This window comes from Macrosteles quadrilineatus, unplaced genomic scaffold, assembly GCF_028750875.1.
Source record: "Macrosteles quadrilineatus isolate MER2022 unplaced genomic scaffold, UCM_ALF_1.0 Scaffold_12__1_contigs__length_5162894, whole genome shotgun sequence".
NCBI lineage: Eukaryota > Metazoa > Arthropoda > Insecta > Hemiptera > Cicadellidae > Macrosteles > Macrosteles quadrilineatus.
Window position 1 is genome coordinate 4019559 of NW_026542605.1, and position 27183 is coordinate 4046741.

Consider the following 27183-nt stretch of genomic DNA (forward strand, 5'->3'; position numbering starts at 1 on the left):
TGCTAAACAGTTGCGCCCCCATCCTAATTGGTGATAATAAAAATAAGTAATTAAGTTCTGGTGAAAAAATGTGCATCTAGTGAAAATCTGTACGTGTATTGTTTGAGTGAGATACCGTAGCACACATTTCTAACTTTGAATTAAAAATGTTTTGTGTTCAATAAGTTTGCTTTTTTGTGACTATGAATTTGGAGGTGTGTTTAGCCTACATGAGACACTTCTCTAAAAACATTAACCAAGATGATTAATTTATATTTATATTTACCATATTAATAATTTCTCAACTTTTTCAGTCTAAATAAAAAATAACTTAGTCTGGCCTATTTCTTATTTTGGTTGTCCAAAATAAGATAATCCAAAATACTTCAATAAATAATCCAAAATCATTGATAATACAACAAATAACTACTCATACTTGAAGAGATAATAATTTTTAGTGTACACCATGACATAAACGTTTGTTCACATAAATTCAATTTATGGCAAGCACACTATTGATCACATTTCACTGTTAACTTTAAAAAAATAATGTTTAAAAATTAAAAAGCACACACTTTATCTTCACAAGACGATTAGTGTTACATGGGTTACTGAACTGAGCTATACTCGGACTGTTTGACCCCAAGATGAGGAACCAATCAAATTAAAAGATAAAAGATTAACAGAGATATATGTGTTTAAATTTATTTCCCAGTAGCCTATTCATCTTGCTAAGCTGTTTGAAGCTGATTTTTTACTTGCAAATGTATCTGACAAAAAAAACATCTTGAAAGCGTACTAAGTGTGGTTTACTTAAAGAATTATTTTTTTTATATAAGCCTCACTAAAAAGTATTGTGGAAAGAATGAAAATCTTTCAATATTTGGAAGATTGATTAGAACTAATTTTGTCAATACCATATAATAATCTTAAAAATCTTTGGAATTTTTAATTAAACATACAACAAATACGACAATTTGACATTTTAAACTTTAAAGTAACAAAAAATATACAAGTTTAAAGACATAAGGGGGTTGGAAATTGTGTCTTCTACATCAGAAATGTTTTGTGATTTTTATGAGGTAAAAATGTCAAAACCGATTAACTTATAAACATTAAAGGTTGAAACAAATTCTATGTCTACAAAATCCTACATGAAATTTTAAGTTGGAAAATTAGTCTAACTCAACAGAGCACATTTTATAAACTAAATATACTAGTCCTTACACTACAAAAATAGGTGAAATCTGCGGATGGTCTACAAATACATACGGGTGTTCTCACTTCCATTTTTTTGGGGTTATTTGGATTACTATACAGTATTTGATACCGGTATGTCACACCAAAATATGGTTTTTTGTACAGGATGAGGTAAACACAACTTACTTTTCCACAAAGAGACGGCAAAAAACATTTTAAAATATGCATTTTCAGGGAAAACCATAAAATCACATGACCTCTAGAAACTATAGAAAACTTCTTGTACTACAGTGATATGTATAGAGCCCAGATCAACTCACACTCATCTGGACTGAAACAATATGTGACCTTATCCAGCTCCAAAGAAACTGACGATTTGACAGGAAGCATTTGTTAAGCTCATTTAGATCTTCAACCTTAACTGCAGGCTTTTAACAACTCAGTTTTATTGGAATTTATACAGTTATTTTACAGAACAAAAGGAAAATAAATGAATAATTCGGTCCATATAATCTTAAACCAATTTAAAATATGCATAGGGTAGGTAAAAAAATAAGTTTTTTGAGTGTGAATAATGAAGGTACTTTAACAATCAAACGGTTTGATCTGATAATGTGTTTTTCCCACAAAAATTACAAGTTTGGTAAAAAGATAAATACCATTCATCTTGAAAGAATCCTTACACAGATTGAACAATGAACAGTATAAAAATAATTCAGAAGTATTTTCTAAAATAATAGTTTGTAAACCCATTTATATAGGCCTTGTATACAATTCATGAAGTAATCCGGAAGGCAATACACAAGATGAAGTATATAGGCCTACATGTTAGGAAACCTTCTTCACTTGTTTGGTCCAAAATTTAATAGAAATTCAACAGATTTTCTGAGAGCTATTGAACCTAGACATACAATTTGTATAAACAATGTTTTTGCTTTAGGAACCCTAAATGAAATATGCACCTAGCAGGTACTTGGACACTGTGTATGTATTATGTACGTTCTTATGTACTAAACTATATATTTGAGGATGAGGACAGTATATTTAGGCCTAATTATGAACACTACTTCCATGTAGAATAGTTTGCTAAAAGATAACCAAGCCGACATTGAAAATTTGATTGTCAAGTAGAACAATAAAACAACACAAACAGTTAGTTTATCCATAGACTAACCAACATAAGTAGATTTCTCATCCCATTGTAAATTTTGAAGCTAGTTTTTCGTGTCTAGTTCATGTCCGGTGACACTGATTGCTAGTGTTGCGAAATTTTGACTAAAAAAACAATAGGCTACCATACAGACGGGTAAACTAACTTGAAAAACATTAAATCGCCAATAAAATTATTTGCAAACAGCAAAAATATAGGTAACTGATCACTGACTTTTTTTTACTTAATATTAACAAAATAAAAACAATGAAATATCGCAAAGTGTAAAAAAATAAATAATGTACCTTCAATCAAGATCCATTCTTTCCCAACAAAAGATAAAGAAACACTACTATTCACATTATTGGACACTATTATAACCTAAAACTTTGTGTTAGCACTTATTGCAAGACACAGGATCAATTTTCAACCCTATTATGAGCTGGGCCATTGAAGGATGGCCCTATGTCTGGCCATAGCCACATGACTCATAGGGCAAAGTACACTGACTGTTCCTAATTAATGCTTCAAGCAAACAAATGCCTCACTGTTTACTTTACCTTTTAGAATCACAGTACAGGGTGAATGTTTGACTAACAAATGTTTCAACAGAGGATTTTTTTGTATTGAAATATTTTAAAGTTTACTTAATTGTATTACGAAACAGATTTTACTGGAGAACATTGATCAGGGTTGCGAATGGGGACCCATAATTCTGTAGTGTCTGTGTTAAATAAATGTGGATGATATAATTTTGCCATAATAAAAGGAATTTTGTATTCCTAGTTTAAAGAACAATAAATAATTAAGTAGGATTTTTTCGAGAGGATAGCAGGCTCTCATAAGGTACCAGTCAAACATAAGGTAAACCTACTTAATTTAGAATCGTCTATAGTGAATATGTGAATGATGATGGTAAATCATTGTAAATTATTTAAAGCAGAATCTGATTTTATGTCCAGGCCAAACAGGTACTATGCCACCTAAAACTTGAAATTTCAACATTTGTAATTATTTCTATTGAGTAGACAAAATACACAATTATTTAAAGCAATATTCTCATAAAGCTTCGCTCCATAGTTTGTTAATTCACTTCTGTATAATCACACATAAAAAAACAGCCACTGGTAATAACTGACAAAAGCACAGTTTTCTGGTTTGAAAATGTCTTTTTGATTAATGGATAATCATAACAATTACGTACCCAAGTTATGCTACTAAACATGTACTCAATAATTTTACCCACCTTGATTTGAAGCTCTAATGCACGTAGTATCTCTTTTCGAACTTCCTCAGTTAACATGTGTAGTTCTTGATGCTTATTTTGCTGAAAATAAACCTTTGTTAAATACTACTGCATATTACGCTAACTTTCAAGATATAAAAAAATTCAGAATAAAGATCAAATTGGCCATAGTGTAGTTTGAAATAAAATTGTATCTTAGTTGGTATACATCGATCATAAGGTTTAAAAGTAGGAAAAATCAGGTAACTTTATTAGCATTGTGACAAATCCTGATGGGCAGAATATTTATTTGTTTTCTCATTGCCCAAGTAGCAAAAATCGTTGGCCCAACGTTTCTGTTGATCGTTGGCCAACGGTATGTTTTGGCACTCAGTCTTACGGTTGGCCAACCAACCAATTTTTGCGGAAGGGCCAACCATCCCATTGGGCATAAACATAAAAAACACAAAATAATAAAGATTTTGTACAATGCAAAGCATAATTATGAGTTGAGTAAATTGATTAAATAGTTGATAAAAACTTATTTTGAAAATAAAACGAAATAAAATTTTCTTGGCCGGGACGGGTCTCGGACCCGGTACCTTCGACGTGTGAGCCTCACGCCTTACCTCTGAGCTAACTGTGCTTGTTGACTAAGAGTGTTTTCAAGTGGTGAAGAATAGCCAACAGATGCAATGGTCACAATTAATACTTTAAATATTTTTGATGCTACAGTATAATATGATTCTGTTAATCTGTTTAGGCCTCAAGTAGCTGAATTGTTTTTTCTGGTAGTTGGAAAGGATACTAGTATTTGAATATAGATGATTTAATTACCATTAGAATAGTAGGCTACTGTTATTTAATTGATTGTTATATAATTAATTAATCTTTTCTCTATAACTATTAAAAACTTGCTTAAATAAGTTAAAGAATATTTAAAAAAAATTAATTATAATAATTATTATATGTTAAGCAGGAGTTACCCACTGTATCTAGTGTATCACAACATCATCTGACTACATTCATTATTGATCCAAATTTTTACAATATTTGTCTTATATTCTGCTGCCATAACATGTATGTACTTTTAAATAAATCAATTTGTTCAAATTCGTTTTAGAATGTTTTATACTTAAACCCAACGAATACCCAACGAAGGCCCAACAATTCTTTCCTCTGTAGGGCCAACGAATACCAGTTTCCGTTGGGCCAACGTTGGCAAATCGTTAAAATTTCTGCCAACCATTTCCCAACCGTGCCGACCATTTCCCAACGTTGGGCCAACGATGTGTGCTACTTGGGTGTGTTTAAATATTCAAAAAGTCTGGATTACACCAAGAGATTTGAGAACAAAATTTACAGTATAATGGTAAAGATAAATTATTATTGGTGTGACTATAAAAAGTTGATAAATCCATGAGTTGTGATAAGAATCTCAATGATGAAAGATGTACGTAAGTTAGGGACGTTCACTAGTCTGGCAGTTTATTTCTTACTGCGGACTACTGCGGCCCCTGAAATAGCCTATTGTGTTCTCTGACCACCAAATATTGACCTGAGATACTGTTTTCAATACTACTGAGTGATATTATACTGGATTGTTAAACTATCAAGTTACCTGCAAGTATTCATTAACCTCGTGCAATCTCCTAACATCCTCTTGCAGCTTTTCAATTTGCTTCTTATATTTTGTTTCCATTTTAATTTTCTCCTCCATAATCGTGTCTATCCTGGTAGTCAATTCAATTTCAAAAGCTTGCTTCATGTTTTCAACCTCTTTTTTGTGGGCCCTTTGCAAATTAAATTTCATCTGTTCAATATCTTTACTTTTTTGTTCGTTCATCACATTTTGTTTTTTCAAAAGCTCTTTCTTGTCATGTTTCAGTTGATCTATGTATTTCGATTTTTCTTCAAGTTCTTGAGTTAAAATTACTTCGTTTTTCACTCTGATCACTGAGTTTTCCACTTCTTTGTTAGCTAGTTCTTCATACCTTCTCCACAGTTTATCAATTTCTACTTTGTGCGCCTCATTCAGTTGTGCTTTGATCATTTCTATTTCGTCATCCTTCCTCTTCAACTCTTGAGCAACAATTTCCTCTCTAATCTTGTCTAGTTCCAGTTCATAATCTTTTCTCACTTCTTCTTTAATCTGGTAAACTTTTAGCTCCAAATCTTTACTGACGTCACTAGATGGGTACTTGTCTCCAAGCTCTTGTATTTTTTCTGTGTAATACTGCTCAAGTGTAATGCCAGATTGTTTCGATCTCAGTTCTTCACCATTCATTAGATTTTTCTGGCACATCTTGCAAACGGATTTAGTCAACCGCACATCACAATTTGACGTCACAGAATCCAGTTCAACCTTGTATTTTTCTTTCATATTCTCTAACAACTCTTTCAAATCAGAAATTCGTTTCTCACACCCCTTGTGCAAACTCTCTTCGCTTTCCCTGTGGAACATACAAATCATTTTAAAGATACAGCAAACTAAATACTATTACCAAGTTGCTTTACGGCTAGCTTAAAAAAAATTTATGTTTTTTATAAAGCAAATTTGAAGTAATAACCATAAGTAATAGGGTAAATGATGAGTCTTTGTTTTGATACAAACTATTTTATCGGATATCTTCTAAAAACTAAGATTAGAAACAATTTTTTTAAGAGGTTGCCTCTAATGACAAAATAAATTATCTCTTAAATAAATTATTGGCCATATAAAGTATATTGGCTTGACACTACATGGTCCCAATGTCAGACAGCACTGCTAGAACAAACGTTGAACTTACATTTGGTTAGGTGGCTCGTCCTCGTACAGGTCCACAATGTTAGCCACATCGGATGAGCAGCTAGACATGGACACTTTGCTGTTGTGCTGTGATTGGCTGTAGATCTCCTCAGAATAGCTGCAAAGTCATAAAATCACTTAATGAGGTTACCAGGAGTGAGAAATACTGACATTTGGCTTTAATTAAAACAAGAAGTGCTTATAGTGCTCACCTTCAAATTTGAAGGTCGCTGGTTCGATTCCAAATTAGATTGGACCAGACCTAAATGCTATTTGTCATTGAGCTATCAATGAATGAGGCTTTTAACGACAAGTCGAGGTTAGATAGAAACAAGGTCAGGATTTGGATCGTTCCCTTAAAAAAACTTTAATAAATGCCACCACTGGCGTAGTTACACAATAAAGACAAGAAAAAAAGGCAGCAGGTTGCTTGCGTCGCTTTGTGTAATGAGTAGAAGTACTCAACATGTGATTTTCATGGTCATAGGTGGACTGGGTTGTGTTGAGGTTTCAAAATAAAAGGGATTTGGTGTGATTATTAAAGTAGATATCAACAGTCTTTAACGTACCAAAAAAGAAAAGGAAAGTTCAAACTCATCTACTTCCAAACTAAAATGTAATAAAATATAGAGCTGACTCATGAAATAGCTATTAAACATTCATAATTTCAATTCTATACCAGTTTACAACATTTATGTTTGGGCTGATAGTATAAGATCTGAACAAAACGGGTTTCTAACCCTTGATCTAACAAACTATATAGGTAGCATAGTTTAGAAAACTGTTTGTAGTTGAGGTTACACCTACATAAACTATCTTCCAAAACTAAAAATTTGATGTTATATTTTTCAGCTCCTTGATTAAATTTTAAATTTCACACTGGGTGATTCTGTACACAATATTTTGTAAAATTTAGAAATTATTCTTATATAAATCAGAATGTTTGTAAACATTTTGGATTGACACATAAGATCACCTAAATGTTTTCCGCTATGGGCTACAGCTGGTAAAAATGTTTAGAATTTATCATCAATAAATAATTTTGTATGAATAATAAATCATAATCAATGATTAACCAGGACCATTGCTTGAAAGTTGTATTTTGTGTCATATTAAGCATTAAGGAAACATAAAGAAAAAACTCTAAAGCAATAATTTTTGGTGTTGTTTAACAAATATTGTTTATAAATATTGTAATCAGAGAAAAAAGAATTTGTTAATAAAAATAAACACATTTGCCTTAAAAAATAAGGTTGCCCATAGTACAGAAAAAATATACTGTACACTTAAAATATAAAATAAATGTAACAGCTAAGACTGATTTATTTGGATGTTTGCCATATATATATGATTTCCCATTGTAGTCCTTGAACCTCTTAATGTTTTATGTATATACAATTTTTGTATTACATAAATAGCTATTGGATACTGAATAGTTGTTTAATGGTCAAAGTTTATATTAAGTAGGCAATGTCACAATAAGCTTTGGTTGACACAATGAATATAAACCCTTTAACCCTAGCAGTGGCCAATGTTAGAAGTGGGGAATGGCCAACCCATTTTGGCGATTTTGCAGACCTTTTTTTGAAAATTCGTAAAAATTCAACCATACAAGTAAACCTAGCCAACCTCATATTCATTTTGTTCGGAAAGAACAGGAGAATCTAGAAATAGTAATATCATAATGATTTAGACAGTGTATTTTATCGATAAAGTGAAAAAAATAAAAAAATTTGAATTTTTTTTTTGAAATTTCAAAAGCGGCCTTGGTATTTTTTTTCTACGGATTTCTTTATGGGAAATTCATTATATACATTTTGTAGAAAATCTAATTCCCTACATAGAAATATATAACATGTTAGGAAAATATTTTTTTTTTATAAGTTTTTGGGGCGAAATATAATGACAAACGGAGAACCGAAAAAATTGAGAACCGTACAGTGTTAGTTTATGTTGTAAAAAGTTCTATAATACATGTGTATACTAATAATGATATATACATGTTTGTAAAGCTAATGAAGTAAGGAATCAAAAAAAGTCATAAAGTTTATGGTAAAAATAATTTTTTACCTATAAACATACGTATATAAAATAATGTTTATATATTTTAGCGATTTCTCGAAAAACAAAATTCACAGTACTTAGTATACAACTTTTGTACCAAATTTTTTTACTTCAAACCAACATAATAATCTTGTAGTGTATTCAATTACCAACATAAAAATGTATAACATGTTAGAAATATTTTTTTGTAGGTACGTAATAGGGACATAATAATACAATAACCGCAAAACCGCAAATAAGTGTAAACTATAGCCTACAGTGTTTGCTTGGTTGTGAAACATTATGTAGGCTGATGATATGTAGCCTACATATTTGTAAAGCCAATGAAGTAAGGAATCCAAAAAAGTCATAAGTATGATGGTAAAAAGTTATTTTCACCTATGATTATGTAGGCCTATCAATTTGAGAACGTTTTGAATTTTTTGCGCATTTCGAGAAAATGGAGTGTACAGTATATAGTAGCCTATATAATTTTTTACCAAATTTTTTACACCCAAACCAATATAAACATGTTGTAGTGTATTCATTTACCTTTACAAAAATGTATAACACCTTGGGTAAATCATTATAACCCCTCTGAATGTCAGAATCGTCATTTTTGGACATGATGCTAACAAAATAGCCTACAGTAGTAGGCCTATTTAGTATAGGCTATAACTTTTTTACAAAATTGTTTACCCCCGAACCATTATAAACATGTTGTAGTGTATTCATTTACCTTTATAAAAATGTATAACACCTTGGGTATATCATTATATAGGTACAACAATCTCTGAATGTCAGAATCGTCATTTTAGGACATGATGCTAACAAAATACAACCTTTTATGAACACTATTCCACACAATTCAGTAATATTTATGCATGAAGATAACTGTTATACACACACACAACACTTCACTTACACTAACACTACGAACTAATAACATATTTAGTAATAAATCGCGGATAAAACTATTACGGCAACAACACAAACAAACAATGGCAATACAAGACAGCTGACAGACTGTGGCAGTAATGACTCACTTCCGTCGTCTACATCACTGTCTACATGCGAGCATACAGAAATAACCCTGAGTGCAGGGCTGCCACTCTCTGAATCTAAATTTCTTCCTCTTCAAAATGATATACTATATGACTAGTAATAATAACTTTCACTGTATATAATTCGTATTTTCCATACTGTCACCAGACGACTGTTGGCCATTTGTTAGAAATTTCGAAAACAGCTGTTTTCATAAAATCGTACCGATTGTGCAATCAATATTTAGTTATAAATATCACTACCACAATGAAGATAAAATCAATGGCTATCCAGTGGTATCACCCGCAACATCCCAAGACGAAAATTACCCGAGCAGGGTAATGCCAAACAAGACGTGTTTTGCCAGTTCCCAAGTGTCGGCTGCAAAAGTCTTACCGCGCCAAAATTTCATTTGATTTCTAATCGTCGTGACATTGTTATATACCTGCTACAGGGTTTGTTTATGTAATCAAATGAAAGTTCAGAATGTGATCTTTCGAATGGTATATATATTATTCTAATCTGAGTTGATTGTACGTGTTTTTTTTACCGTTAAAAAAATTTCGGCCCATACCGTAACCAGACGACTTTGGCCATTCTAAGCATCAACGTCATACCGTAACCAGACGACGGTTGGCCACTGCTAGGGTTAAAAAGCACAATGCCTTTGTAAAAAATTCAGTCTGGAAATATTTGAATTTATGATAGTTCCCACAGCGGCCGCTAGGTAGACTATCACGAGCACGCGGCCAAGTCAGCTGACTGAGTGAGACAAAGAATTGACTTAGAGAGAGAGAGAGAGAGGATAGAGTAGCGTGGCCACCGCACGAGTGTTCGTAGCAGCGGCAAAATTACAGACTGAATATTTATCCTTAAAAGCATTTCGCTTAAAGGGTTTGTATTCATTGATTGACACACCGGACCTGGGCCCACCCTCTCATACCATTTTATTTCATCAAGATAGGTTTTTTTAAATTTTTATTTGGATACAAAATGAATAATTTATATAGTTTTCAAAAACTCTATGGAGTCAAAATCAAAAATCAAATCAAAATTTATTTTATTCCGTATGTGATTCCGAGTGATTAATGGTAGATATCCAGGCAACATATATAATCCTTACTGTTTTTCTAAGTCGGCACATTTTTTTTCAAAGTAGGTACGTAACTCCTCAACTTCTTTCCTGTGTTTCTGTTCAAGATCTTGGCGCAAAGCTTCAACATCTTCAGAAACAACTACAGAATTGTTGCTTTGCAGTTTTACCAGCCAACTTTTGGCTAAACTCAATTCTGTTTCGTGATCTTTTACCAGCAATTCCATGGCAGATCTGAAAATGAAATGAGCATAATTATTCAAAATCAAAATAATCACACAAAATAATAATTTAGAAGCAAAAAAGTAATTTATAAAAACTGTTTTATTTTAACATGTAATAGTCATAACTTTAAAATAATCAAACATGAAACAAAGGTTAAGTTATACACAGCCGTTTTCGAGATCTTTCTGCAAGCAAGCATACATACATACAAGCAAACATTGCTCGTATTAGAGTATAGGATAGGTTCTACTGTAGGGGTTATCTTACTTGTGTTTTTTCTCAAGTTCATCCTTTTCATGCTCCAACAACTTGATACGGCTTTGTAGCTCCAGCAGAGTACGACTCTTGTCTAACTCTGCGTGCTGAACTTTCAGAGTTTTCAGGACTGCATTGTGGGCATCAACCAGTCTTTTCTTGAGGCAAAACAATGACTTTATGCAATGCTCGATCAAGAGCCTTGTGAACTCTGGAAACAAAGTAGGCTATTCAAAACTTCAACTTTTACCACAGGGTGAGGGATTGTAGTGTCAAAGTCAATAGTGTAATTTTTTTGTTACAAAGTTATAACTAAAAAGAATAGTAATGAAAAAATACCCCGCCGCAGCAAACCTGCAGACTTAGCGAATTTCCATTTGCCTGATTGGATTTAAACTAAAATGTCTCCTTAAAAATATCACACTTATTCCCTATTTAAACAGAATTAGTTTAGTGAGTACTTAGGTTTGCTGCAACAGGGAGGGTAAAAATTTTGTTTAATGTAAAATGTTAAAAAGTACTGTGGTTTAGTACAAAATGTATTTTCCAAATTTGATCAAAATATGTTCATAAACAAGCAAACTACAACAGTTGACTTATTCTCCATAAGAATAACATGGGAATTTAAAATTACAATTTTTTTGAATTTTCTCCGTAACAGTTAGGCGCATTATAACGCTTCAATATACTAAATTATTTGTTTTTTTAAGCTCTACAAAATGGTTTAAAAAAGAAATTGTGAAATTTTGTGTTTTTATGGTCAAAAATGGGAAAAACCTATTTTTACCCCATAAAACCCCCCATAAACACCCGTTCCCATAGTCCGATCATGCTGGTTCGCGAACTCATTCAAGTTTATCCCGCCTTACACCTTTAAACCAAATTTTATGAAAATCGGACAAAAATTACTCAAGTTATCGTGCGGATGGACACACACACATATATATATATATATATATATATATATCTCTATATATAGATATATAAAAATTTGAACGAATGGTGTTTTTGGCCTCTGGGGACATCAAAATGAAAAAGTAAATCGGTCCCGGGCTTAGGTCTTACCATGAGACCTACGGTAATAGCTACTTCCCTATAGGGAAATCGCTCCCAGCGGTGTGCGCCAGAACCTATGGTAACCGCAGCACAGCTATCGGTCTATATTTAATTCTTTTTGTCCATGGTTTTAATAAGATGAACAACTATATGTGTAGCTGTCTTCATAATTTACCTTTGTTTGAACCCGTCAGTTCAGTCCTTTGTTGCTAACTCCTTGTTGCTGCTCCTTTGCTAACATTTACCAGAAAAAAACACACTGACATAAAAAACCCCTAGTGATGAGTCGGTTGCTGATTTTATCAGTTTATTTTCTTTTTTTATCAGTTGTGTGTTTATCAGTTTTTCCCCTTTAATTACTTATGTAAGTAGAATTTTCTCTATTTTATTGCAAAAAGGTAGTAAAACAATTGTTTGTTATTTGTTAATTGGATTAGAGTGAGATTGACCAAGGCCCCACTAGAAAAAAACAGGCCATGCGTTTGTAAGATTTTAATGGTAAGAGTTTAGTACAACTATCCACCACTGTGACGTAGTGTTGCGCTGCCCGTGCTGAAGCATGGCCTGTTTTTCTAGTGGGGCCTTGGATTGACTTGCTAAATTTTAAGGGCATATGCCCATAAAACAAGCATATGTTTTTAATTAAACAAGCATATGCTTCAGAAGATCTAGGAAAAAAATGGAGATCTGCTTGAGAATTTGACGATGGAGCAGGCATTCAAAATATATATATTTAAAGAATCCAAGTGTTAAGTAAAATTTGTGAATTTAGATTTATTGATCTTGTAATTGTTAATTGAAAGTACCTGGGGACCGAGCCATGGCTCGGTGTAGTTTGTTTCGATTGTAAAAGCAATAAAAGGAAACTCACGTTTCTAATTTTGGCTTTATTTTTTAAGTTTTAGTGGATTACAAATAATTTATTATGATGGAAATTTTAACCTGGCAATCCTCAAGACATTAATTTATTTTACAGTCGATAAAAGGTCTCTCCTTTATATTGGCCTACACTTGCATAAACATTGTTTTGTTTTGAAGGCTAAGTTAGTCAGGGTGCACCTAATTTTTACTTATTTACAACTAAAAACATGATATTTCAGTTATTAGATATTCAATATCTTTGAACTTGGTGTCATTTGAAAGGAAATATTTAATGCTAAATAAAAAGAAGGTTTTTGGACATTTCTTCATAAATTTAATAGCAGTTTTATTGAAATTTAAATTTTAAAAGGCTGCTATTTTTAAATTTCAAATTGGACCAACCTATTTTTTTCTACCATAGTTCCCTTTACCCGTAAAATACATAGTACTTAGTTTAATAAAGATTGGTACAAAAGATTTCAAGATAAAATGTTTATGTATAAAAAACAAAATTACGAATATCTGGGTAAATATGCATTTTTGGACATACCTTCATAATACAGTAGTTATTTTCTTTCTTTTTGTATGAGATATATGAAATCGGTTTGCGGCAACCTGTTTGGATATGAGGGTTAATTTTGAAAATTTTACCCTTAGGGGTAGTGAGGGTGGGGGGTAGCTCAAAATCGTCAAACAGGAAGTATGGTCGAGTTTAATCATTTCACAGGTCTTGACAAAACTAAACAATAAACATAAGGAAAATAGAAATCAGACAACTAATAACAAATTGGCAGCTAAAAATTATTAAGACAATGGTTATTAAAAGTAATTTTTAACTACCATTTTGTTATTAGTAGTCCGATTATTATTTTCTTTGTGATAATTGTTTAGTTTTGTCAAGACCTATAAAATGATATCAAACTCGACCATACTTCCTATTTGAAAATGTTGAGCTACACCCCCACACCCCTAAGGGCAAAATTTTCAAAGTTCACCATAATTATTGTAGCCCCTCATATCTAAACAGGTTGCCACAAACCGATTTCAAATATCTGAAATAGTTCAAAAGTTAAGAGGGTTGCAAGTTAATTTTCAGCAACCCATCTGGTTATTTGGATTAGAAACGTTTTAGGGCACCATTTTGTTATTATTGGTCCGATTTTGGTTTTCGTTAATGTCAATTGTTGAGTTTTGTCGAGATCTGTAAAATGATACCAAACTCGACTATACTTGCCCTTTGAAAATTTTGAGCTACCCCCTACCCCCGCTGTCCCTAAGGGCAAAATTTTTAAAACTAACCATAACTATTGTAGCCCCTCATTTCTAAGAAGGTTGCCGCAAACCGATTTCAAATATCTCAAAAGGTTTAACCCATTGGCCTACAAAAAAAAGTTAAAAAAAGTTAAAGTTAAGGGGGGTGCAAGTTACTTTTCAACCACCTTGAATACCGAAACTTTTTTTTATTTTTTATTTATTTACCTTAGAGGGAATATAAGCGAATTTACCATATAGGAAATAAGCTATTACCGTAGGTCTCATGGTAAGACCTGGACCCGGGACCGTTTTATTTTTTTGTTTTGATGTCCCCAGAGACCAAAAATACCATCGGTTCAATTTCATAAATAGGCTATGTGTTCGTTAGTACGATAATTCAAACAAAAATTATCCGATGTCAATGAAATTTGGTACACACCTGTGAACATACGTATATTCAAACAAGTTCGCGAACTAGCATGATCGGACCATGGGAACAGGGTTTTATGGGGGGATTTATGGGGAAAAAATTGGTTTTTCTCGTTTTTGACCCTCAAAACATAAAATTTCTCAATTTCTCTCTAGACTATTATGAAGGGTTGAAAAACAAATGATTTAATATATTAAAGTGTTTTTGAACGGTTATTGGTTACGGAGAAATCTCAAAAAATTGTTAATTTAAAATTCCTATGTTATTCCCATGGAAAATATGTAAACTGTTGTAGTTTACTTGTTTATGGATATATTATGATCAAATCTATTTATTTTTTACCAAGCTATTAATGTTTTACTATAAAAACAGACTTTATTACTCTCCCTGTACCAGCAAACCTAGGTACTTGTTAAACCTAATGTTATTAAAATAGATTTAGTTGAAAATCAAATCAGGCATATGGAAATTTGCTTGGTCTGCAGGTTTGCTGCGGTAGGGTATTGTTTTGTGGACACCCTAATAATTAAAGGAACAATAGTGTAACTATCTAACAATAAACCACTCCATATATCCATTTTTGTTCATTATTTTTATTATAATCATTGAGAGTAGAGACATAAAAATCCAACTGCTTATACTATACACATGAAAATGGAATTGTAATTGTCCCTAATGCATATGTTAAACAACAATAAAAACAAACGGTTTATCAAAACATTGATGTTTTACTGGTGATTCTATTTGTCCATTAATCTTAAATTGTATGTAGGCGTATTTTCTTCTGATATTGATTGTAATGACCAAACATAAGCTCAGCTTTTCTTTTTTTCCGTTCAGAATATTCATCTTTACTTTTTGCTTGAGCTGATCTGTAATGATGGTATTGTGAGAGCATGAATGAAAATATCCCAAGTTGAGAAGTGAAATTCAACAAGTAGGCCAACATTTTCCCTGTAAACTCATGATACTGATGCCGCACGATACTTTTGAACTGAGATCTTAAAATAAGAACATCTTTCAAGCTGTAAGCGGCTGGGGTGGTGACAAGGAACATAATGAGTCTGAATTGAGCAAACATAAATATGGCTGTGATCAAAACACCATAAAAGATTTCAGGTATGGTCTTCAACAGGTCTAGAGCATAGTTCTTTACATCCTCGTTAAACTTTATTATTCTCAAAAATCTTATTAGTATAAGGGAAAAAAGAAATCCTATCACTTCTTTGGCGAATTCCGACATGTCAAATACATTTTCGAAGGAAAAATAAACATCTTTCCCCTGTTTGGACAGTTTTGCTTTGACTTCAGTCACCCTCGATAACCAATTGAGGTATTCCAGTGTTGAATAAACAAATACAATCAGAATTAGACAATCGTAGAGGTTCCAAAACCTACTTAAAAACTTCTTTGTTCCGTTTATGTTCATTCCCCAAAAAAATTGAAGACTGAAGACAATAAATGTGACAGTAAAAAGTACTCCGGGACCTGAAAAACTCGTCAATATCATAGAGCCAAAGTTGTAAAGAACAGTGATACTTCCTGTGGTCAGGACTTCTGTTACGATAGTACATACTGTGAACACATCGTAGTTAGCATTGTACACGGTGAAGTCTACGATGATTGCTCTAGTTTGGCCGTCAATCCAGTTAGTATCGTACAGGCTTGACAGACTAGCCTTTGTTCTGAGGACATCGCGGTGCAGAGTGACGACGTAGCCTCCACTATGATACTCGTAGCCTGACGGTCCAACTGTGTAACTGCCCAGCTGCCACGAAGGCTCTGTGTAGGTCCACGGTGAGTCGTAGAACAGCTCCTCATCCCAGTGTCTAGTGTCGCCCCACGCTGTCCCGTGGTCCTCATGGTCCTCTGTGTCCTCAGACAGCATCACATGACATTCACTGGCCACGTTCCTCATCACTTCTGGTACTCTACACTGGGCTGTGGTGTCTGCCTTCACTCTGATCTGTCTCACACGAGGGACTCCGACCAGACGACTACTCCCACTCTTCAGCCAGCCGGTGTCATGAAACACATCCCCAGGCAGAGACATGTTCTCTCGGTTATACCAAGTTTTTGTGTACAACAACGGGAGGATGGAATCCTGGAGACTATCCCACAACTCGTCTATATTTTGCAACTCGTAACGATAAACTGTATTGCAAAATTCACGTGTCCCAAATTCACCACAAAGTGCCTGAACATTCACTAAATAGTATAACGAGATGTTAAATAACTGAATGAGCCAAATTATCACGAGTAGTAAGATCATGCAAATGGCAGAGTACCACAATAATAACATACTATGGTATTGTTGATGTTTAGGAATCACCTGTCTTATTTTAGTTTCATTCGGAGGCTTGTACATTTCTTGACTTCTAATCTTCCTGAAAAAATGTCTATAAATTTTTGAATTTTTTTCTTTTAGAATGCGTAACGTTTTTCCCACTGCTATATTATACGTCATTAATTCATAGTACCTCGACTTTGTGATACCGAGTAAAACTGCAGTAAAGATTATTTTTGCAGGCATTATTAAAAAATTGGTTATGAAAATTGAGAACGATATGCTGGTACAGACAACCCATAATTTATTCGATCCATATTGTATTCCGAAAATTGTAATGGTTACAATACATGCAATCATTAACACAATACATATTGAGAAAATAATATTAACTTTTCTTTTGTGTACATAAATTCCTACTATGACATTTTTTATATTCTGTAAAGGAAGAGCTTTGACTGGCTTCAAATGTCGCTTGATGACTGTTTCTATGGCCATGAACCATCGTGTGTCATTGCTCCCAGTACTTATTTTCCGTTCTAAATGATAAATGTCACGGCAGTTTTTACTAGAATGAAAATAAGCGGGACTGTCACGCGGTATGTAGCAAGTGTAGAAGTAGTTCATGATGGTTTGGGTCACTAGACATTCTGAGATACTCGCAATCAGTCCAATCGTAAGTGTCTCTTTAGTTATGGTAACTGAAGAAAGATCCACAGACTGGGGTGATGTGGGATAATAAAGCAAAACACAAACTAACATGTTGACAAGTAACCCACAAAAGACTGCAGTGAGTCGCTGACTTCTCGTCACAGGACTGCGAGGATGCTTCTTGAAAACACTTCTCAAGTGGTGGGCCTCCATGAATCCGTACAGAATATTTTCAGATATCACTCTACCAATCTTGTTGGTTTCAGTATAAGTTGCACTCTCACTGAACAGTGCCAAACTAATTTCTTCAGTGATGGTTCCGAACCAGGATTCGATGAAGAAGATATCGTTGTCATTGCTTTTTAAATCAAATACGATTAATTTACTGCAATACCAGTTTGGGTGTGGCCCGGAGTGATCGGTCCACAGTAGTATATCGGTGAGAGAGCCTAAATGTTGAGGAGTTACCAAGAGAAACCAATTTTCAGAGTTATATCTTAGAATGGGGCTGTCAGGAGAACTCAACACATGGTGTCTGCTGATGCCGTGCTCTCCGAACAGCTTCAGTCCGACGTTGGAGGTTGTACCGGCTCCCAACCGAGTCCCGGTGAACACTCCGACAAGATAGATACTGGAGTCCAGCGGGAGGTTGTCTTCCAGAACAATTATATTCAACTGATTTTTATCCTTTTCATCCATTTTATAGGTCCATATAAGTAAAAGGATATACACTATAATCACTACAAACAAAACAATAATTATAAGAGGATATTTCATGTCAGATTTTGAAAGAGGAAAATCCATAAACGGATTAAATAGATGGGGCGGATTGTAGACATCCCCTCCCACAGTTTCACTGGACAGTGGGCAGTTACAAATGAGTCTATCACGACTTGAGCTTTCTGTCATAAAACACTGATTGGATGTAGTCCAAATGCCATACTTCCATATTCTACAAGCTGTCGTGAATAATGTGAAATTATAATCGATAACTTCACTGATATTGACACTATCGTCGGGAAGAATACCTATATAAAAAAACTCTCCATATTTTAATTTGTCCATTGTGAATTTTATTTTAGACGAGTTCGATGTGATTATTTTTACAACGGAACTCTTCATGTATTCAAAATCAGGTCTGTATCCTTGGATAATACCTACTCTCAGGGCAATGTTTTTTGGTATGTATGTAAAATTAATAAACGTTAAAGAATTAAATTCTGATTCAAATCTATGAACAGGTATTATTTTGTCATTAATTTCAGGTTCATCGTGAATATTGGGTTGACTAACCTTACCTGTTACAGTCAAATAATCAAAACTAACAAATTTAAGAGCAAAATCAGTTTTCTTATCAATTAATAGTTTTCCTATATCCTTATCTGTAGTTTCAGATAAGTAAATTATTTTTATATTGGTATTTATTTTGTAACCATTGCTCCACCAAAAAGGATTTATTCTGAAGGTAATGATGTTAATATGCCATTTGGGCGAGGGCTTAAACTTTACAAAAGGTGATTTATCTTCCTTTACTATTTGATTGAGTTGGAAATCTTGGGTTGTGAATCTGGAAACATTAAATTTAATGTATTTTTCCTCAAGAGTTAAACTGTTGATTGCATTTGACTGTTGAGACACAACTGAACTTAGCATATTTTTCAAAGCTGTAGCCATACTAGAGATACTTCTTTTCAAATGACTACGGTCAGCTGATTCGAGAGTATCATAATATTTCTTGCTATCTAAAATAAAATTAGAATTACGAAGGATAGAGAGAGTAATATTGTTTATCCTGCGAGTGGTAATCAATCGAGAAGATTTTTTAGGGTTGATAGTAAACTCTTTAATAATAAACGACACAGTTTTCATGAGGTTTGCTAAAATACTTAGACTTTCACTTTTTAAAAGGACCATTGGTTTTGTGTTTGCTATAATGTGAAAACAGTTTGATACAATGTTGTTTACCATTAAGGCCCCCGAAATCGATGTTATTTGTTCAGAACTCAATCTTCTTAATACTGTATTGATTTTTATGAACTTGGAATGTGAGGAAACTCGTGAGTTGGACAAAATACTCAAATATGCCGATATTAAATTAATGCGAAACTTATAGTTGTGTATGAAAACACCACTATGGCCATATATTAAGTCAATATATAATTCTAAATCCACTAATGAAGGGAATTTCGAACTGTCAAACCGTGCTACTCTAATCTGCGTTTCAGAATACGCTCCAAGAAAGTTAATTACGCGAACTTGAACATCAGATCCTGTTAAAACAACTTTTTCAAGAACGCCTGTCAAGCTGAAACCTAAATGCCTTCCATCCTCACTAGGTTGATTTGTTTTCTTATTACAAAATTCATACATAAAAGACGGTTGGTCACTATTACCGTGTTTGCTGGAACAGATGATATTATAGAATGGTACTATTCCAATGGCAGTCTCATTGTCTTTTAGTGTTACACAATTTACATGTAAGGGAACTGAACAAGTTAATATTTTAATTGCAGCAGCTTGAAATAAAGTACCATTTACGAGTGATCTGGCATAAAATATATAGGAGCTGTTCCCTCTTAAAAATCCACTTTCAATTCTAAGCTCAGTGCTTGATGTCGAGGAATCATGATTTCTTGCTTCTAAAGGGACGTCTTGTAGGATATTGCTCCCCTCGAGCTTGTAAGACCAGAGAAAGATGGGTTCTGTTGATGACAAAATTGTAAAGGATTGATTAAATTTCACTTCCAAATGAATTACGTTTTGGGGATTGGACCTAAACATCGACCCACCACAGTTTAACAAGCAGGTAACTCCAATATTTACTCCGGGATTGTCAGTTATTTGTAGTATTTGTAACTCGTGTACAGGAATAGAAGATTGTGCAAAGGTTGTGATGGAAAAGCCATACTTTTTTATAACACTTGAATGACGAGTTGTATTGCTGGACAATACAGAGTCAACAAGAGGACCTTTGATTAATCTATGTGTTTCTGATGTCTCATAATCTTCACAAAATGGTGGTTGATATACAGCAGTATGGTTCATGTCAGAACATGTCCAGATATACAAAACATGTACATCTTTACTTAAGGATTCCCTCTCGGGTGCTAACATTGTTTTGACATGAAAATCAACATCAAATTCAAAGTTAACTGTTCTAATATAACCACCATAAATGACTGTTTGAATTCCAATATCAATAACTTCAAAGAAACATCTTGTACTTGTCATTTGTGGATGCATACTAAAACGTTTAAATAACACATTTACTGATAAATTGATTTTGTATATACCATAATGGAGAGAATCTTCTCCAAGTAAAACCGATGTTTCATTATATATCTCAACTTTTTTCTCATTAGCTTCAAGTTCCCATATTTCCCACTTCATTATAAGCTTTTCTAAGGTATTAGTTTTCAAGTCACAATTCTTTATGAAAACAGAGCCCAAAAATAGCGCATATCTATAGCGGGAGAATCTTGGCATATTGTCTTTATCAGGAGAACAGTTGGTCACACTTACTATTAAATCACATGGATTCTCCTTGGACGATGATTGAATATTTTTATTGGTAATGATCTTTTTGTCATTCTTCTCTTTACTATATAAACCGCCATGAATGCAGACTGAGAAAATAATTATCTTGAAATAGATATAATTACTAAACATTTTATTGAAATTTAATTTTTTACGGGTTTTTTTATTTAGGTACGGTCGTCTTGAACTTAAAATCTTATGCTTTTGTTAAAGCATGATAATTTATATACTTTAAGAAACCTAATATTGCATAATAACTCAATTTATAAACTAAAGCAATTCAAAACCAAAATATAAACAATCTTTTTCTCACAGACATTAGGTTCCTGAAAGGTCAAATTTAAACATATGGTCCCCACTTTTATTTTAAACTATATACAGACCAATGGGATATTTGTTGTGTACTAAGCTCATATACATTGTCACTTTTTACATATATTGGATGAGGGCAATCTACAACCAAGTCTAGTAACATTATGTTTTTTATAAGGGCTGATGTCACCATATCACTACTGAAAGGATGACAGAATCTACTAAGGGGGTTTGTTTAATCTATGCTAGCTTTAAGTGCCTGATATAAAGCACAGTTATGAATTACAGACTGGTGACAAATGGCAGAGAAACAAAAAGAAAGTTAAAAAAATCCTAGATTGTCTTAACAATGTAAGGTACTTTCCTGTTAAAGGGAACATTCATTATTATCGATGATTTTTTTCTCGATATATCGATATTAACAAATTGAAACATATCAGCTGACAATGACGAAAAATATTGTTCAGTACAAACATTAATGAAATGAAACTGTTCTAAAATAAATAACCTAACTGTTGTATTAGGCTAAGTATGTTCTTTTAGTCATATGATTTATTTGTGTTTAAATATCTTTTGTTGGCAGATGATTTTTGTAAACATGTTTTGGTAAACATTGGTTTAGTTGGAAATAGAGTTTGTTGAAACAAGATGTGTGTTTAATATTCTTGTATTAGAAATAGAACATGGTGGCAGCTTAGTGGATTTTTATCGAACTGAAAGTCTAAAACCACGCATAATGTCAAGTAAGGGCAGAAAAAAACGAAATACTCGGAGGCAAAGGTATGAGGACAACGGTGAGGACGACGCCCAAAGTGAACTCAACTACGTTTCAGAAAGGGACTCTAGAAAGACTAAAGATGAGTCACGAGGTTTTGCATTGGGATATACGAACCGAGAAAATGATGCAGTTATGTATACTCCTACTCCGATGGTCAATATCACGTTACCAACTCCAGAAACGTTCTCTTTTACTCCGAATGAGTGGCATTCCTGGAGGAATCGCTTTCAAAGGTACAGACGGGGTTGCGGTCTGGATAGCACTTCCGACGATCGGCAAATCGATGTACTTTTGTTTGTAATGGGTAGTAGAAGTGAAGATATTTTCGATTCGTTTTCACCAAAACCTAATACTTATGACGAGGCTCTTAGGGCCTTTGATGAATACTTTGTGCCCAGACGGAATATAATTTATGAGAGATCAAAATTTTTGAGACACAAGCAAGGGAGTGATCCATCTGAAAAATTTATAACAGATTTGCATGGCCTTGCGAAAACGTGTGCATGGGGTGAACTAAATGATGAGATGATGCTTCTCGTCCTCATTATTGGTATGCAAGATGAGGGTCTGAGTGATAGACTCCAGTTGGAATCTCAATTGACTCTGGAGAAAGCAATTAATACCTTGCGCCAACATGAGGAGCTAGAACGCCAAAAACGTGAACTTGCCAATACTAATGTTTTTTTGGTAAATAAAACGTCAGTTCAAAACGGTAAACCGAATCGGACAGAAGGAGTTTGTGACCAGAAATACATTGAGGATGCAGAAAATACAAAGAAGTGCAGGAAATGTGGTTATGATTGGCACGGATCACTGGCCGAATGTCCTGCTAGGAAAGCCAAATGTGACAAATGTTCCGAGATTGGACATTTTTTTCGATGCTGTCCCTACCGCGAAAAGTGGATGAGAAAAAACAAAAACGTTGTTAAAGAAATCGAACAGCAAGTTTCAGACTGTGGAGATCTACAGGTTCCTGAGATTTTCATCGGAAATATAGAAAACAATGACACAGCCTGGGCCCAGGAGGTAAAAGCAAGCTGTGGAAACCAAGTGTTAGGGCTTATAAAATTTAAACTTGACACAACCGCTGATGTAACCATGATTCCAGTAGGAGTTCTTGGTGATTTTATTAAGACTCTGCCTCTAGGAAAGTGCAAATCCCCTGTGTACAGTGCAAAGAAGAAAGAACGAATCAATATTTTGGGAACTTTAAGGCTGAAGCTTGAACATAAGGGTGTATCGGTTTATGATCATGCGTATATTTCTGAGGAGATCACTGTTCCACTTCTTAGCAGACGTTCCTGTGAAGAGCTGAACCTGGTGAAGAGGATCTTTTCTGTAGATTCATCAGATATTGACTGGGTTACTAAGTACCCTAATTTATTTCAAGGATTGGGAAATATGAAAGGAGAGTACAAGATAGAAATGAAGGAGAATGCAGTTCCTTATGCTATATCTACCCCCAGGGTTGTACCAATACCTTTAAAAAGCAAGGTGAAAGAGCAGTTAGAGAATATGCTTGATAAAGGAGTGATTGTCCCTGTTGAAAACGCGACTGATTGGTGCGCACCAATGGTAGTTTGCCCAAAAAAGAGAGGTGGGGTTACGATCTGCGTGGACCTATCCAAACTCAACAACAGTGTGAAACGTCGGTTTTATCCTATTCCAAAGATTGAACTTTCGTTGTCCGAGATCGCGGGAGCCAAGTACTTCAGCAAGATCGACGCGAATTCCGGTTTCTGGCAACTGAACCTTGCAGAGGAGTCTCAAGATTACACAACATTTATCACCCCTTTCGGGAGGTATAAATTCTGTAAGGTACCTTTTGGAATTACATCTGTTCATGAAGAGTTTCAGCGCCGTATGTCGAAAGCTTTAGAAGGGGCAAAGAACTGTTTAGTGCACATTGATGACTGTTTGATATGGGGAAGAACGAAAGAGGAACACGACGAGTGTCTTAGAGCCGTTCTAGAGAGAGTGCAAGCTAATGGAATCACTTTGAATAAGCAGAAGTCTGAGTTCTGCAAGAAGACTGTGACATTTTTGGGATTTGTGCTGTCTAAGGAAGGAATCAAGCCTGATCCAAGCAAGGTACAAGCAGTTGTGGACTTACCAGCCCCAAGTAATGCTAAAGACGTCCAGAGATTCATGGACATGATCACTTTTCTGGCTAAATTTATTCCGAACTGCAGTGAGATTTTAGAGCCAATTACGAGCTTGTTAAAGACTAAAAACAATTTCTTTTGGGGACCAACTCAGGAAAAAGCTTTTGTCACAGTGAAACAGATTTTATCATCAGAGCCATGTTTAACTGTTTACGATCCGGAAAAGCCCTCGATTCTTTCTTGTGATGCTTCAAAAAAAAGGTCTTGGAGCGGTTTTACTACAAGTTGAAGGAGAAAACAAGAAACCTGTGGCATATATATCTCGGACTCTAATGCCTGTTGAAGAAAACTACAGTAACATTGAGAGAGAAGCGCTTGCGTGCACTTGGGCAAGTGACCGTTTAAAATGTTTCCTGATGGGTAAAATGTACACAATTGAGAGCGACCACAAACCGCTTGTCTCAATTTTCAAAAGACAAAATTTGGACGAGCTCTCACCGAGGCTACAGCGATTCCGAATGCGTATGATGAGATACGATTATCGCATGATCTGGACCCCAAGAAAAGACCTTGCCATAGCAGATCTGCTATCGAGATGTCCTATTCCAGCTAATGAAGATGGCGAATTGACAGAAGAAGTGGAAGCCTTCGTCCATGAAATCAGTATGATTAGAATAAACACTACAGACGAAAATGTGACAAAAGTACTTCACTCACAAATGAGGGATCCAATATGTGCACAACTCAAGCTAAAAATTTTAGACGAATGGCCTGGAAAATCAAGTTTACCTAATGAGATTCAAGAATACTTTAACGTGAAAGACGAGTTAAGTTGTATTGATGGGTTATTGCTTCGAGGAACTCGGATGATAATACCTCATGAACTACGAGCGGAAATGCTTGAGAGGCTTCACAGTGGACACTTGGGAATCACAAAAACAAGGAAACGTGCTTTGGAAACCATGTGGTGGCCTGGAATTTCTCAAGAAATAGAAAGAAAAAGCAAATCGTGTCCAGTGTGTATTCAGAACTCAACTAATCACAGTGAACCATTGATTCCAGAACTTATGTTTGGAGGGAAAATAAGAGACAATCTTCCATCTACTTTGGTTGGAAATCCTGTGGAAAATAAAGACTTTTTTGAGAGGGAGAATAAGTACCAGTCGAAGTATAAGATGCAATTTGATAAACGACATGGAACGAGGGGTTTAAGTGAATTAGAAGAGGGAAGCATGGTATGGATCACAGATCTACGTAGACATGGTAAAGTAGTCAGGGTATTGAACGAACCACGTTCCTACCTTGTGGACATTGACAAGAAAACCATTCGACGAAACCAGAAGTTCTTAGTTCCTGCACCATACTACGGAGAAGATTGCATTCTTTCAAACTGTTCATCTACGGTCCTTAATTGTCCATCTAACTCACGTGATCGTCCAGACGCTGGCACAGTTACCCATTACGGAAGGTCCATCAAGATACCGAGGTGGTACCGAGCTTCATGAAGATGTAGACATCTTGAGGCGGGATGTTGTATTAGGCTAAGTATGTTCTTTTAGTCATATGATTTATTTGTGTTTAAATATCTTTTGTTGGCAGATGATTTTTGTAAACATGTTTTGGTAAACATTGGTTTAGTTGGAAATAGAGTTTGTTGAAACAAGTTGTGTGTTTAATATTCTTGTATTAGAAATAGAACACTAACATAACTAACCAAACTTGCTGTAACATTTAAAAATTCCGCGTTTAAAACTTGCCTTTTATATTCAAACCCAAAGGGAATTTTTAAATGGTACAGCAAGTATGGTTGGTTATGTTAGGTTAGCTTAGAACAGTTTCATTTCTTGTTGTCAATTTGTAATGGATCGGAAAACAAAAACATCGATATATCGAGAAAAAAATCATCGATAATAATGAATGTTCCCTTTAACAGGAAAGTACCCAATGTAAATACCATTTTAGCATAACAACTAACAACTTCTTTACCTTGTGAACAGATGTTGTAATCTTCTATTACTGAAGAACTCTTGGGGAATGTAGAATTTTTGTCATCTTTTACTTCCTCCAAACATTTCTTGCTTGGACTAACATCTTGAGTAAGGTAATCTAGATCCAGAGTTTCATTTTCTTGTAACCAGGGTCTGAGCATTTTCTGAAAATGTAAACAATATTAAACTGATAGAAATAACAAAATAGGTAGAATCTTAAGCAAATTAAGATTGTTTGATCGTGTGATGATTTAATAAGTTTATAATTGTTTTATAAATGTAGGTCCTATGTATTTTTTAATTTCCCCATTACTACTGAGTTAATTGCATTTTGTTACACTTTATCTAGAAAAAGTTCACTTCTACAGAACCAAAGATAAGCTTAACCTATAAATTCAAACAAAATTAAAAGAACAACTAATGACATAAAAAGTTTTTACTCTATTTTAGCATAAAAAGTAATACTTACTTTAACACGGAAAGTGTACTCAGAAAATAACGCTTTGATAAGCTGCCTGAGAGCATCAGCCCAGAGTTGATAAGGTTTCTTAGTAACCTGATCAGATGCACCAATTTTATCCTGTGAAAAATAACAAGGACTTAATTCAACCCCTTATAAACGATAGCAAAAACAGTGATACCATTACAACACTTTAAAAGATCAGAACTTGTATTATTTCAGTAATTTTACACAGAAAACAATGATTTTCAAAACAAGATATTGTTTGGTTTAAATTAACGTATATGACGTGGACATTCTTTAGTGATTTTGTTATTAGCGAATTTCCCATATAGGGAATAAGCTATTACCGTAGTACTCATGGTAAGACCTGGACGCGGGACCGATTTTTTTTTCGTTTTGAGGTCCCTAGAGGCCAAAAACACCATCCGTTCAAATTCATATATATATATATATATATAT

The 27183-nt window shown here is 34.2% G+C and overlaps 1 protein-coding gene across 5 annotated transcripts in view; it reads right to left on the reverse strand.

Annotated features, from left to right (window-relative positions):
- Positions 1-27183, reverse strand: part of LOC129004904 (pericentrin-like) — an 87371-nt gene that overhangs the window by 43180 nt on the left and 17008 nt on the right. For all 5 annotated transcript variants that reach the window (XM_054433603.1, XM_054433599.1, XM_054433600.1 and 2 more), the window contains exons 9-15: positions 26731-26841; positions 26260-26425; positions 11015-11213; positions 10553-10756; positions 6344-6460; positions 5176-6007; positions 3576-3656 (exon numbers count right to left, since the gene is read on the reverse strand). In XM_054433603.1, the coding sequence (XP_054289578.1) occupies positions 3576-3656; positions 5176-6007; positions 6344-6460; positions 10553-10756; positions 11015-11213; positions 26260-26425; positions 26731-26841 (1710 nt within the window). The remainder of the gene's footprint in view (positions 1-3575; positions 3657-5175; positions 6008-6343; positions 6461-10552; positions 10757-11014; positions 11214-26259; positions 26426-26730; positions 26842-27183) is intronic.